Genomic DNA, 15,542 nt, shown 5'->3' with positions numbered 1-15,542 from the left:
TTATATTATTATTATTATTATTATTATTATTATTATTATTATTTTATTTTTTTCATCACAGCTTTTGGTTTTGGAACACCTGCCCCCAGTGGAGCTACAACAGGAACTGGAGGTGAGCATAAAGGGTATTAAAACAACTATATTGACTTAAAAAGGGTATCCAATAACCCTAGTGGATAATTACTATCATAGGCCTACATGTGGATTACTTATAAAACAGCTTATTTCTTGGCCAAGTCTTAGCAACCGTTCACCCAACGCGTCTAGAGGGAGTCTTAGTGATGTATTGTGTGTTATTGTGCAGTACTACAGTGTGGCTCTGGCTGCATCATAGGTTGTTTGTTGGGTTGTCGTACACCATAACCTGTACTATAGGCAGGGGATATTCTCAAGGTTATGTGGACAAGTCATTGCAGTATTGTATATTAAGTGATGGGATGTGTCTTTGCTGACTATAACTTTTCTCTTCATTGTAGATAATTCACTAGGGTAAAGTTTCCAAGTTCCCCAATTGTGTATATGGGTTAAACACTCTGGTTAGTTCTGGTTCTTGTACTAGTTATGGTGATTATTGTAAGCTGAACTCTTTATTTAACCGTACTCAACCTCAGGACTATGACAGTGTGATTGATTTCATGTTTTAAGTGGAGTGGATTCTACAGCAGCTGTGATTTTATATCTAGGAGGAGCTTGGGAACGTTCTCTGAGGTTGTTTGCCGGATACACACTGTACTGTACTGAGAAACATACGAATATAAAGGTTAGGTTAGTCTCAGCAAAAGTTGGGGTAAAACTTTCTGTTTCCTCTGGCTCCCTGGAGATTAGGTTAGGTTAGGTGATCCTAATAAATTGCTGGCCAGGTACAGTGAAGGTAAGGTGTCTTTATATCCATTGTGATACCCCCAGTTAAGATGTGGCAGAAGCATCGCAGTAGTAGAGATGAGTGGGGGGGGGGCGGTTGATTAATGCCTCGTGGATCATGCTTCGAGTCATCCCGTGCAGTCATATAGGGATATAGTTTCATGCATGATACGTACCTTGTCTGGGGATATCACCTTTCCTTCACTGTACCTGCAGCACGGTTGAGGTGGGTTCTCTTGAGCTGGTGTGTGACCTTCTGGCATCTAACCTGTGATGAGGGAGATATGATATATTTTATTACAACACTGCTTCTGTAAACATCCCTGTGAGCAGTTAACAGGTTATATGTAGTTTTGTTATATACTGTACTCTGCCCTGTACTGTATCCTTTCAAAACTGTAAGTTGATATAAATTGCAGGTTTCAGTTTCGGAGGCACGACCGGAGGCACTGCAACCATGGCGACACGTAAGAGTCTTCTCTATGTTTGGTGATAAAGTGAAATACTGACATAATACTTTTTATCCCATTATATGTCTGTGTCTTGATGTGAGTTGAGTCTTCTCTACCTTGGAAAGTTGGCCCATATTGATCTAACATTTCACCACCTATCAGCTTAAGAGCCATTTGGGCGGTCGGTCTGATCTTTGTTATTAATGAATTTTATTGGCCATTGTTAGTACAGGAAGAAACCAGAGAATGAGTATTCAGATATGGTGGAGGTACAGTACAGTAATATACACCAGGGCAGCTCTTTATCACAGCCTGAAACAGTAGATGTCCTAGTATTAAAGAAGATAAATTTGGCCTCAGTAGTTATAGCACAGGGTACAGTTCATCTACCAGTAATAGTATCATCTGGTAAACTCACACAAAGACGCTTGTTAATTACCATACATCAATCACGTTTATGTTGATTATATTGCTCGGTGTACGGTAATGGATTGCTGTACTGTAATGCAGACAAAAGTGCATAGGATGTTGTTATATTTATTGTTCCATTGCTTTTACAGCCTTTGGGACACCTTTTGGTACACCTACCCCGGCAGTGTCCAGTTCAGGTACAGGTGAGGCATGGATGGAGTATGAAGTGGTGGTGTTGTTTCTTTAATGTAATTTTTATCTATATTTTTTCAGATTTTGGTTCTAGTTATGTTAAAAATGATTAATTCTGAATTACTTTTGCCGTATAGTTCAGGTTTACAGTGCTTGTGCTTCTCTTTTATAAACAAATCTCCCAAATTTTGACTAAGATATTTAGTTACTTCATTTTATCTGTAGATGTTTTAAGAACTGTCGTCAAACAGCATGCCAGTTTATCAGCAGTGTTTACCTTGTAAGTTTTTATCAGGCTGTCACATCTCTCTGGATACATTGTTGAGATGTTCTCTGGTGTCAAAGTGTGGAGGGGAGACAGAATGTTGGCTCCACCTACTCTATACAGTACAGTCCGGTGTCCTTTTGGTGACGTTGGCTACGGATGACATCACGAGGACCAACATTTCAGGCCGGTCACACGGTTGCGCGGTGAGGACCTGTTCTGACATTATGATCAGCTCGTACACACAGTCCTCAAGTGTTGGCTGTGTAACCTGGCTGAGCCTGAGTCACACATGTCCTCTGTGGTGCCTGACTCACTGTCTCCTAGAACTGCTGTTTCTTTCCTCACCTTTTATTAAGGGAGACAGTTCCATGAGGGAGAGATTAATTACCGTCAGAATATATTACTACATTATACAGTACAACACAATAATGGTCATTGGTGACACTGGTGTTGTCTTTACATCATGTGGTTGTGATCTTGTTGTTATAGAGACAATATTAGTTATTAACATCTGAGAAGTGTTGTGTGGACGCCTACCTTAACTAGTTTATACAATTACCAGGGTTTGGTTTTCTGTCTAACTCTGGTGGAGGGGCTCCCAAGCCATCTATGTTTAGCTTTGGCAGTCTTGGAGGGAAAACTATCACAATGCCGGGAACAAGTAGTGAGTACAGCACTATCATGGTATACTATACTTGTGTACTGATTTATGTGTTGGCTGTGTTGTGTTATGGTCGTGATGAGTACTGCTGGTAGGAAGACTAGGTGTGTTGTGATTATGTTAAAAAATGCTGGTGTGGACGCTTTGTTCTGATTTGTCATGATGTTAAGGCCTAGTTGCGATTTGTTATGAATCGCCAAATTTTGCAGTTGTAAGAAACAAAGCTTGAACTTAGTATGCCTGTGGAGTTAAAACCATTGATAAAGATAATAAACTACCTTAACTCTCCTGATAATTAATGCTTTCCTATACTGTAATAACAATACCTCAGCTTCCAGTAGGGACCATCACACATCATGCTTAATCTGTCCTGTCAAGATTAATAGTTTGCTTTACTTATTTCAGTTTCACATTATAATTTACTGCTTTCATGCCTCTGCTTTTCTCCTCATAATGTATGTACAGTCCCCTTCACTGGTGTGTTTACAAGGGCTCATCAGGTTTTGTGCAATGTGTCAGCCGTGTGTCTGTTTATATTCGACAGGAGGATACTCACAATATTAAACATACAGTACTATGGAATCATATTAAAACAACATATCAAAGATAATTATTTGTGGAATGTTTATATGACTAGCCTCTGTAAGTGCACTAGTGATGGGGACTGTACTTGATGGTGGAGTTAGTTCATCATGTTGTCAACTCAATAGGGTAAGTGTTTTCTGTCACCTCCTGGGTAAGACACACTTATTCAATATCTGTCTGTAGGGTAAAGGTCCTTATACGAGGTCTGATCGAAAAGTATCCGACCTTTAGCAGGTGAAAAAAAAACAAGCTTACTGACTGAGTTGAGACTTTAATCCCTTTCAAAGTAGGCCCCTTGGAACTGAACACACTTAGCCCAGCGGTCCTTCCATTGCTGGAAACATTTTGTATAGTCAGTTTTTGGGATCTCCAACATGATCTTCGTCGCATTTTTCTTTATCTCATTTGTGTCCTCAAATCTCGAACCCTTCAGCGGCATCATCTTAATTTTAGAGAACAGCCAAAAGTCGCAGGGAGCCATGTCAGGAGAGTAGGGAGCCTGCCGGACCTGTGTGATCCTGTGTTTGGCAAAAAAATCCTGGACAAGATGGGATGATGAGTGGGCTGGCTGGAGCATTGTTGTGGTGGTCCCCCGCCTCCCACAACTCTCGTATCTTACAACGCACTGCACGGAGAACTCCCCGGTAGTACTCTTTATTGATTGTTTGGCCTTCTGGAGCGTACTCGTAATAAACAATACCCTGGTAGTCGAAAAAACTGTCGGCATGAGCTTCACCTTGCTCTGAACCTGCCGTGCCTTCTTTGGCCTTGGTGATGCCTGTGACTTCCATTGTGACAACTGAGCTTTCGTTTCTGGGTTGTATCCATACACCCAAGACTCATCTCCCGACATGGTTCCCTGCGACTTTTGGCTGTTTTCTAAAATTAAGATGATGCCGCTGAAGGTTTCAAGATTTGAGGACACAAATGAGATAAAGAAAAATGCGATGAAGATCATGTTGGCACACTGACACCTACACTCTTAATACAGCAGTTGACAGGCCAGATAATAGTGCTTCAATGCTTCCATGACTTCAATACAGGAGTGGGTATGGCCTTCTGTCTCTCTGGTATGTATCTGTTTAGGTATTTTATTGCTTGATGCCTCAGTAATGAAGACAGTGAACATTGGAGAGCCTTACTATGTGTTCCTAATCCTCATGGGGTTATAGATAAATGTGTCCTTTTGTTTGTTATATCTATAGAAGACAATAAACTTCAGCGTATATATTAGATTATGTAGATTATATTTACCTAGCTGGAACTCAGTGCAAATGACAAAGATACTTTAATCGCCTTTTTTGTGTTATTATTTGTAATTGTTTAATTATCACTGGTTATTGCTTATAGGTTTTAGCTTCGGGACAAATACCAGCCAACCAGCCAAGACACCGTTTGGATTTGGTACATCTACTGGCGGCACATCTGGAGGCTTTCTGCTGGGCTCTGGATTTGGGTAGGTTGTGAGTAACAGGTGTTGCTATATCATGTTGACCATTTGTATTATTATTGGCTCTATTGCTGGTACACTAAGGAAGCCTTCATATATAAGATTTATTGCTGTCAGGAATGTATCTCCATTAATACAGTACAGGTACACCACCGGGAACTGATGGTCCAGCACCTCCTTTAGTCCAGACAATACTATGAGAGGGCACTTAACCTCCCTCCCTCCCTGCCTGAGTGATGGTAGTTTTAGGCTTAAAGTTTTTATCTTACAAAATGTAGCTGACCAGACTTAGCAGAATATAAATTACATTGCTGGAATCCTTGTAAGATATTGATTAATTTGAGTATAAACATCACATAGTTTGCACAAGAGATAAACATTTTAGTCTAGTGTAGTACAGTACATTTGATTACAAAGTGTGTCCAGTAATGTTGCTCAAAATTATGTCTTTTTCACATTTAATTTACATTTAATATTTGTTTAATTTAAGTTTCTAGCAGTCCATGGTGCTTTAGAGACACAGGAGGTGTATAATTAGTGGGTCAGAGGTGTACTGTTGAATTATAATTACCTGACCTCGGTTGGTCTGGCAAAACATAATCTGGCAAGGCTTTGGAACCAAGGGTGCCGGAAAATAAGTGGTGGACCTGTACAATACTGTGATCAATATAATGACAACCTTTATGCAGATTTGATTTGCAGTTACTTCTCTAGGAAGATATAAGTTTATTAGTATTGTTATTATTATTATTATTATTATTATTATTATTATTATTATTATTATTATTATTATTATTATTATTATTATTATTATTATTATTATTACATATAAATTTACTGAAAGAATAGCAACAATTTATACTTCAAATATCAGTTAATTAGATATTTCCCTGAATTTCAGATGTACAGTATTGGAATATAATGAAATCTTTTTGTTTCAGAACAAAAACGACTTCAGCGTTCGGAACACAGAGTTCAGGTACTGTATGTGTTTGTGTATAATGTAACATCTGACAACCTCCAGGTGTACTGTGTGTAGTTGACCTTTGTAAACCAGTGTGACATAATTAAAATAAAGAAATCAATTTGTAGTGAGGATCGATAATGCAACATTGTCAAGTCTCCACCTACACCTCTACCCTCCTATATACCACCTCTCTCTCTCTCTCTCTCTGCCAATTTCTTTTTGTCCACAACTGTACAAAACAGGATATTCCTCAATTCTTTTCAGATGTATGCCAGGTGCCAGCGTTGGGTCAACTTGATCCCTCCTTAGCGTTGCACCTTGCCATCTGTACCCCCTCTTACTTCAACAATGAGAATGACGAGGTGTTACGCAAGTGGAATCAGCTACAAGCATTTTGGGGTTCTGGGAAAGGTAAAATGTTTATTTAAATTTTTTCATAATATTCAATGTTTTGAATATAGATTTTTTTTCATAATTGATGTAATGGATTGGGTGACTCCTACTGTACTGACAAGGTTTGGGGGTTTATTAATTAGATTCCCAGGGATGATTCATATGTGCAGTCATCCACAAAAGTCCCGTCGTGTCTCCTGAACCATGAACCCCGAGATTCTGACTCGCGAACCCGAAGCAGTAGACCGATGCATTATTCTATCCTTAAATGCTTCGGGTTCACGAATCTGAATCTCGGGGTTCATGATTCAGGAGAAGAGATGACAGGACTATTGTGTGTGACTCTACAACTGGTCTATACTGCAAAAATCTAGAGATAGGATCTTCCTTAGTTTATCCACAGCCCTTATGATTATTGGCCAACACCAGTGAGTGTCCAAAAGCAAGAACTGAGAGTGTAGATAGTTGTATTACTGTGTACCTGTGTGTTCCCTGCGACCCAAGTGGGATATATAAGGGGGGCTCCAGGGTCCACACCTCAGTCCAGTCATTCACCAGTTGATTGGTCGTCTCATATGTGGTTCCACGTTTTGCCGTCTGTTTTATTTATTTAATTATCTTATGACACAATAATGCCTTTCACAATCTCTTTTAAATAATTTTCTTAGAAGAATATTTGTAATTTTTGAAGAAAGGATTTAATGAGTGTTTGTTGTCTGTGTTTAATGTTAATATTGAGAGTCTAATCTTATGGTAATTTGAAGTTTAAAGCCTTTTTATTTATGTATGTATTTATTAATTTATTTATTTATTGTCTTTCAGGTTATTACGCCCCAAACATGCCCCCGGTAGAGTTCACAGCGGAAAACCCATACTGTCGCTTCAAGGTAGTTTGTTACGCCAGGATACCCAACTACCGCAATGAAAATGGTATTGTGCAGATCATCCTAGGAAAGGGAGTCTCAGCTGTAGAGTAAGTACAATCTCTTTACTCTACTGTGTCCTTAGTAGAGACACTGTCCTAAACTGATCAGTAATTAAGGTTGCATAAATGGTTAACTTCATGTTGGATTGCTCGTTAACCAACTTGAGTGTGGGTTCCCCTCTGTGCCGAATATAATAGTCCTGTGTTAGCCAATTAGAGTAAAAGTGGCGTCAATGTAGTGAAGGTGTTAGTCTAATAACCCCTCGTGTATGGGCTCACCTCTGAGCTGAATAAAATCATTCGTCATTAGCCAAGTAAAATATTAAAAGTGGCGTCCCCATAGTGAAAGAGTTAATAAGAGAAGAACCTCATCGTAATCCAATAATTCTTTGAAAAGTTTAAGGACCTAGAGGCCACCAGGACAAATAATTAAGCTGGTTTTCACATGACTCATAACCTAACCTAATCTAACCTAACCTGTACAAATTTCACATATTTGTTATAGTCTATTGTTTAGTTTACATTTTGTTATGAAGTGAATTAAATACGTATTGGTTAATTGTTTCCGTTTATCCCGGCCAGGCCCCACAAACAACAGATCGTGTCAACGTTGTCGTCTATATTTGGCGGTGCCGAAGTCGTCATCGATGAAGTCTTCAACGCTGATGTTCCCGATAAGACTAACATAAGGTTTTACGTCCAACAGCCTCTCCCTAATGGTGATTATATTTGATGTTTATTGTTGTTATTAGTATTTTTATGATTTTATCCAAACTTTACAATTTAAAAAAGAGTATATCTGAGCAACTGAAGATTTTAACCCCTCCCCCCCTCACATTCAGCAATTTTAACTGATGATCAAGCACCTTAATACTATGGGGGGTGGGGGGGTGGTTAAGTTAAATTTGGTTAGATTATGTTAGGTTAGATTTGATTAGGTTAGGAAATCTATAACGTCCAATTTATCAAAGTCAATCCATAAATGACCATAACGCAGAGCTTATAGAGAACTCGGTTGACGTTAGATGGAAAGTTTATTTACAATTTTGTTACAGGAGAGAAACAGAGGGCGGCCGCTGCTGACGTTTCCCGCCACATGTTGGGACCGGCTTATGCCCAGTCGTTAAAGGTACAATAGCTATGTGTGAGTTATTTCCTATATAAAACAAAGATTTGTCATATCTAAGGTATTGCTAAAGTCACACTGAATTTGTCATAAAGTTAGGCTATTGTCGGTACATGATAAAGTGTTAATATCTCTGAAGGCTAACCTGTAGAAGAATGGGATGTAGCCTTGGATGGTGATGATGATGATAATGATGATGATGATGATGATGATGATGATATAGAGATAATAGTCATGTTTAATGTTAGTTCAGTGTGGAGAGAATATAACCACATGTGTTTAGTGTTGTAGTAGGTCCAATTTCCTTTGTATCCCCCCCCCCCCAGATGTGATGTGGGTCATTTCTCTTTGCAGAACCTGTGTATCGAGCAGGTGACTCCGATGTTGATGTTGACGGAGGTACAGATGAAAGAATACCTTGATACTCCACAAAGAGGTGAGTTACCTACCAGGAGTGTGAGAGTGAGTTACCAGGAGTGTGAGATCGAGTTACCAGGAGTGTGAGATCGAGTTACCAGCAGTGTGAGAGTGCATTACTAAGAGTGTGAGAGTGAGTTACTTACCAGGAGTGTCAGAGTGCGTTACAAGGAGTCACATTAACAAATATACCTCCAGAATTTAAATCATATTTGTTCCTATACTGTACCTGAAAAAATAGACAAATCCACCAAACTCTTCCTATAGATTTTTCATCTTTAAATATGAACCTTTTAATCATCTATGTAGGGAAATGTTCAAGGAATAGTGGGTTAACGATGTCATGTCCTTCCTGGTAGGTATTGACCCAGCATTGTGGGAACAGGGCAAGAGGGAAAATCCAAACCCTCACAAGTTTGTCCCTGTTGTGAAAGTTGGCTTCCAGGAGCTACAGCAACAGTTCAAGTGAGTGATGTACCTTTCATTCTGTGTAGACTTGGGTTCTATATGAGTACCTGTGACCACTACCAAAAACATACCATTATGTCCCTGTAGATACCAATATGCCCCTCTAGATACCAATATATCCCTCAAGATACCAGTATGCCCCTCTAGATACCAATATGCCCCTCTAGATACCAATATGCCCCTCTAGATACCAATATGCCCCTCTAGATACCAATATGCCCCTCTAGATACCAATATGCCCCTCTAGATACCAATATGCCCCTCTAGATACCAATATGCCCCTCTAGATACCAATATATCCCTCAAGATACCAATATGCCCCTCTAGATACCAATATATCCCTCAAGATACCAATATGTTCCTGTATATACCAATATGTCCATTTACATACAGTACATCTAAGTTGTTCTTTTGCAGGTATCAAGAAGAACACGCAGCAAACCTCCAATCAAGCATGAACAACATTATGGACGAAATAACACAACTACGGCACAAACAAACCATGGTGAAGGCTGCCATTCAGAACGCTAAGTGGAAACAGGCCAGTCTCACCCGTAGAGTTCTCAAGGTTTGTGATGTTTTGTTTCTGTGTCGGTCTTCCATGTCCTTTCTTGTTATGATTCAGAGTGGCAAGACAGTACACCCAGTTTCTTGTGCAGGTGGTATAGTTTGTTATCCCACATCTAGTTAGGCCGCTAGTTCATAAATCTTTTAAGATCTGAGAAGTCATGGAGTTGATCTGTTATTTAGGCAAAGATATAAGTAATTCTTATTTAATTTTGTGTTTTTTGTCACCAAGATCTTACTAATAAATGAATATATCACCTTGTGTTTTATTTGAATGTTTAGTTGGTGTCAGCACAAGAGGTTGAGAGGAAGAGAGGGGTGCCGCTGGACCAGACGGAAGAACAGATTCGAATGCGACTTGAGGACCTGTACTTGCAGCTGATGCAGCCCACACAGTACCGGGTGAGTTATGTTGTAGAGTACAGTAGTGCATCAGTTTACCACACTAGTTATTGCATGGAACAGTCAGGAACGGTGGAAAAAAAGTGAGGTTTTTTCCAGTGTCACGTTCCCTTCCCTTACAGTATTACCTTGAATACTGTATTTATCTCAGAGCAAAGTATATGTTGTAAATATACACTGAGAAATAAAAAGAAAAGAGGGAAATACAACATTCAAGCATAATAATGAAATATAATGTAGATTTAAAACATTTTGAGCCAAGTACTGTACAGGTGAAATAATATGATACCTCTGATTGGTGGTTTAGGGCCATATGGACCTCTCGGAGCTAAGAGGTCAAGGAGCCAATATACAGAACAGTACTTGCTGAGAATGTTAACTGTTAAGATGGTAGGTTATATTTCATTTCATTATTTATAACTAATAATTGTTAATATTACTACAGGGATGTTTGAACGAACTGATGGCCCAGATGTCGGTGAAGCCAGGGAGTTGTCGAGGCGGTCCACGGTATGGCCTCATTAGTGATAAAGAGAGAGACGTTTCACAATATGTGTCACTGCAGCATAATGCTCTTCAGGCTGTAGTTGTTGTTCTCAAAGAAGACATGCAGGTGGTCGACAGTATGATCGAGGAAATACAACGGAAATCTTGAACTTAACCCCATTGAATAGGTTTAATAGCTTGGATTCCGTGCAGGCTCTTACTGTGCTTTATTTACCATAGTTTTAAAAATTCAATTCATATTTTAAAACTAATACATAAAACTTTTGAGAAAGATATAATGTTTCAGTTGCTATATGAAATAACTATTGAAATTTGAGGTTTTTCATCATGCATAATATGTCTTTTCATAACCAAATTTATCCAAACATTTGACATTATTGTTGATGTGTCATAGTGTGTTGGTTTAGAACATGACACTCATATGAGGAGGCCTGATTGATCTTCTGCCAGTGTACCTGTTTGGAAAAGAAATATGTTGCAGTGAAATGTTAATGTTATCACAGTTTGGTCTTGTATTTTGTGATGGATTTAACTTAGATTTAACATAAGTTTATTTTTGTACTTGGATAATGATTAACCTCTTGTGTACGGGGCCTCCTCTGTGCTGAATAAAATGGTCTGGGTGTTTGCCAATTAAAATACTAAAGTCGGCATCCTTATAGTGAAGGGATTAATGTTTTTTATATGATGAATTTATAAACATTTGATACTACCTTCTGCCGAGTGTTTGGTTAAAATTACAACTTATCTGAGCTAATATGTTTGTGATAGTACATAGGCAATATGCCCGTGGATCCATATTTTCATTTATTTTCTCATGTATAGTTATGTTTATATGATGATTCAATAGTAGAGTCAGTCCTCGACTTAACGATGGGGTTAGGGACCGACGACCAGGTCTTGAGTCAAGGAGTACCTGTATGCTTGTATTCTTTCCCCCAATAATGTATCAACACCACTCCTTATTAAGTGTATACAGGACTATTTGAGTACTAGTGTGCCCTGGACCTAAACCCAATAGACAATGAGTGAAATCAGATGAAACACAAGCTGCTGTCAACATAGAATGCATCATCAGAACTCACCTGCAGAAAGTGATGAAGCAGATCTGGAACAAACTCTTACTGAATCTATGTCAAATTAACTTCAACTGGTGTTAAAGATAAAGGGAAATGTGACAAAATCTTATATAAAGGAAGTTTGTGTTTTATTGTGCTTAATTTATCCTTAACTTATGTTTTTGTTTGAAGTCGAGTAAAAATTTTTAGGGATCAATATTTTTTGCTGATTCTGTTGTGGGACGTGAGTACTGTGTAAGGAAAGGACCACTAGTTTATTTCAACTAAAGATTAACCACCCAAATTCTAACCTAACCTAACCTAAACTAACCTAACCACCCAAATTCTAACCTAACCTAATTTATCCTAACCTAATCTGACTTGACCTTAACCTAACTTAACTTTTCCTAACCTTTACCTAACTTAACCTCACCCCCCCAAATAGTGTTAGGGTAGGTAATCTTTAGGTGAAGTGAGCTGGGATGGAGATTCTTCAGGTGGTCTATTTTTACCTTATCTTTATATATGAATGTAAATTGAGGATAATTAAAGGAATATTAAATAAGGTAGAATAATACAGTAAATTTAATAAAATCAAGTTTAATAAAGGAAAAAATAATAGCTGCCAGAATGTGTAGAACTATAATTTTATTTTAAGGAAATAAGTAAGGCAGAATGTGTAGAAGAACTGTATAATTTTGATGAAAAAAAAAATGAACAAGTAAGATTAAACTAAAGGTATTAATATTTTGGAAACCATATGAGGTATTTTTTGAGTATAAAGATATATAATAAGGCCTGTGGAGTTGATCAGCCTCCATCATGCTGGGGTAGTGGTGGTGGGGAAGTGTTGGTGGTGCTGGGGGAGTTTTGGTGGTGCTGGGGGAGTGTTGGTGGTGCAGGGGGAGTTTATTTTTTTATTTATTTTTTTTTTACGGGGTTCAGTCCACCCAGGCACAGGTCACTGACCCACATCGGGGCCAGGGGGGTGAAAATGTAATAATAATTCATAGTAAATAAAATCTATAATGGAAAAATAGAACATTTAAGATGAAATAATAATAATAACAACAACAACAACAACACTGTAGTAATAATAATAAAATCATAAAGAAATACAAAAATGAAAAAAAAGATCAAAAGTGAGAAACAATATATGTATGTTGTGTTGCCAATGGTAAGAGAAACAATTGAGACCCTGCAATTGTGTGTGAATGAGGCAGAAAGTCAGATCAGCAACCTGGGACTTGGTCACAATTTTTGTGATGCCATATGGCAGCAGGGTCTACCATTAGACTACTGTACAGTATGCTTCCAATATCTTCCCAGGCGGTAGTACCTCCCTGTTTGAGGGAGTGTTGGTGGGGAGTGGTGTTGGCACTGGGGGAGTGTTAGTGGGGAGTGGTGATGGCGTTGGGGATGGTGCTGGGGAGTGTTGGTTGCTGGGAGTGTTGGTGGTGGTGCTGGGGGGTGTTGGTGGTGGAGCTGGGAGTGGTGATGGCGTTGGGGAGTGTTGGTGGCGCTGGGGTGTTGGTGGTGGAGCTAGGGAGTGGTGATGCTGGGGGTGTTGGTGGTGGAGCTGGGGAGTGGTGGTTGGGGGGTGTTGGTGGTGGAGCTGGGGAGTGTTGGTGGGGAGTGGTGATGGCGTGGGAGTGTTGGTGGTGGCGCTGGGGAGTGGTGGTGCTGGGGAGTGTTGGTGGTGGAGCTGGGGGAGTGTTGGTGGTGGGCGCTGGGGGTGTTGGTGGTGGCGCTGGGGGAGTGTTGGTGGAGCGCTTCCAGTGTGGTGGTGGAGCTGGGGGAGGTGGTGGAGCTGGGGGAGGTGGTGGCGCTGGGGGGTGTTGGTGGTGGTGCTGGGAGTGTTGGTGGCAGAGTTGGTGGTGGTGCTGTGTGTTGGCAGGTGGGCTGAGTGTTGGTGGTGGCGCTGGAGGTGTTGGTGAGTGAGTGCTGGGGAGTGTTGGTGGTGGTGCTGGGGGGTGTTGGTGGTGGTGCTGGGAGTGTTGGTGGTGCAGGGAGTGTTGGTGGTGGCGCTGGGGAGTGTTGGTGGTGGTGCTGAAGTGTTGGTGGTGGCGCTGGGGGTGTTGGTGTGGTGGTGCTGGGGAGCGTTGGTGGTGGTGCTGGGGGAGTGTTGGTGGTGGAGCTGGGGGAGTGTTGGTGGACCTGAGAAAGTAGATGCAGTTTCGGATAATTTTTGTTTTGATAATTTAAATTTTATCAATAAATATCTACCTCTTCCCAGTAAAGATTTTATACCTATAGAAGCCTAATTCTATATATCCTTTATTAAAGTCTATTTTTTCCAATAAATCTTAAATTTTATTTGTAAGTGATGCCATATTTTCAGTTTGAGTGAGGCATTAAGGTCTGTGTTGCTGTATAAACATTTCTTATCAATATATAAATTAATTCATACATTACAGTAGTATTACGATACAGTACTACAGTATACGTTGTTAACATACAGTATATAGTTAGTGAGAGATGTAATTGAGCAGTTATGTAGTTTGTCGCTCGGTAGTTACTCAATCTTCCGGCGACTTTGTAAACAAATACAGTATTGTCCCTTAATTTCCACCATTTAAAGGGAAAATATTAAAAATAATAATCTACTTCACAATTTATTTAAGTAAGATATTTTCTGGTATCATCGAATTCATGTCGTAAGTGATTCCCTTCGAGAGAGTTTGCTTCACTGTATGGTCGACTTGGGCTTCGAGCAGAGGCAGTTCAGTGGAGCCGGTGACTTAATAGGTCATTACCCAGTTGAGTGTTTACACCTGGAGCTGGTGGATGACCTTCCCACTACGGCGGCTCACAGCTTAAGGATGAAGTAGCCACAAGTTCAGAAAATTGCGAGGCCAAACTTTTTCGGAGTTGGGTACAGATATATTGTCAGTATAGTACTTAACAATGTGTAATAGAGAGCCGGTACTGGCCAACAGAGCGTAACAGAACCAGTACATGCCCAGTACTTGCCGACAGTGTGTACAGAGACATGACCGACAACCCAAGATACTAACGAGCCGATCAGTGGCGAAGAGGATAATGTGTGTTATGGAGGAGAGAGAGACGAGTGACGTGATCACAACCTACCCAGGCTCAGGTGTGTTACTCTCCCGTTCCAGTGTAGTCTGTGACTCGTCTTGATCATAAGGTTCCTTTGACTTTGTGTTTAGTTAAGGTAGACGTAGTAGTTTTGTGGTGAATATTTAGAGGTGAAATTATAAATAAAGCGGTAGAGTTAAAAGAATCAGGACTCGACCAGATTGCAGAATGGCGTTTTCTGTTGTTCGTCTTTTAGTTGGCCAGTGTGCAGGACGGATCATAGGGGAATTTACAAGAAGTGTTGGATGGGGAACAGGCAGAACAAACAGCCTCAACCTTGGGGGGGGCGCTGAAGGCCCCCAGACTTTTTTAAATCTGACCAATATCATGGGCATTTTGAGGCCATTTGAAGCCATGTGCACTTGATATTAAGAGATATTCTGAGGTCAATAGTAATTACTTTTTACTATACAAAAATGCCTGAGTACAATACTGCATTAAAGAAAAATATTGGAATTTTCTTGATAAAAAGGGGGGTCTGAACTCCATGACCACCCCTGGATCTGCCCTTGGCCTGCTTGAACGCTTGTGTGGCTTGTGCTGTAGTTTTAAACAGCTTCTCTGACATAGGTTGGTGCTGTAGCGGAGGGCTGTTGCCGCTAGTGGTGACTTTTCAACAATTACTTAAAAATATAGTCGAACATGAACTCTTAATTTGCCCAGTGTTTGTCTACTGTAGTTTTTCTCGAGGGCCAACCTGCTCCAGATGTCGACAATGTGCAATGGGAAG

At 40.0% G+C, this 15,542-nt stretch overlaps 1 protein-coding gene across 4 annotated transcripts in view; it reads left to right on the top strand.

The window, feature by feature from the left end:
• The window catches only part of LOC121868607 (nuclear pore complex protein Nup54-like), a 34,967-nt gene extending 23,107 nt beyond the window's left edge, over positions 1 to 11,860 (top strand). For 2 of the 4 annotated variants that reach the window (XM_042369397.1, XM_042369407.1), the window contains 14 exons: positions 62 to 112; positions 1,281 to 1,328; positions 1,874 to 1,927; positions 4,781 to 4,886; positions 5,822 to 5,859; positions 6,112 to 6,258; positions 7,063 to 7,213; positions 7,748 to 7,884; positions 8,221 to 8,294; positions 8,646 to 8,727; positions 9,068 to 9,173; positions 9,594 to 9,744; positions 10,026 to 10,145; positions 10,591 to 11,860. In XM_042369397.1, the coding sequence (XP_042225331.1) occupies positions 62 to 112; positions 1,281 to 1,328; positions 1,874 to 1,927; positions 4,781 to 4,886; positions 5,822 to 5,859; positions 6,112 to 6,258; positions 7,063 to 7,213; positions 7,748 to 7,884; positions 8,221 to 8,294; positions 8,646 to 8,727; positions 9,068 to 9,173; positions 9,594 to 9,744; positions 10,026 to 10,145; positions 10,591 to 10,800 (1,475 nt within the window). In that variant the 3' untranslated portion in view covers positions 10,801 to 11,860. Of the gene's footprint in view, positions 1 to 61; positions 113 to 1,280; positions 1,329 to 1,873; positions 1,928 to 2,030; positions 2,849 to 4,780; positions 4,887 to 5,821; positions 5,860 to 6,111; positions 6,259 to 7,062; positions 7,214 to 7,747; positions 7,885 to 8,220; positions 8,295 to 8,645; positions 8,728 to 9,067; positions 9,174 to 9,593; positions 9,745 to 10,025; positions 10,146 to 10,590 lie in introns of those variants that run through there. The other 2 variants (XM_042369418.1, XM_042369428.1) reach the window with 2 other exon arrangements.
• Positions 11,861 to 15,542: the final 3,682 nt, after the last annotated feature.

The sequence above is a fragment of the Homarus americanus genome, unplaced genomic scaffold, assembly GCF_018991925.1.
Source record: "Homarus americanus isolate GMGI-L3 unplaced genomic scaffold, GMGI_Hamer_2.0 scaffold32583, whole genome shotgun sequence".
Lineage (NCBI taxonomy): Eukaryota > Metazoa > Arthropoda > Malacostraca > Decapoda > Nephropidae > Homarus > Homarus americanus.
The sequence above is the reverse complement of the archived record's forward strand: the minus strand, read 5'-3'. Positions and strand labels throughout refer to the sequence as shown.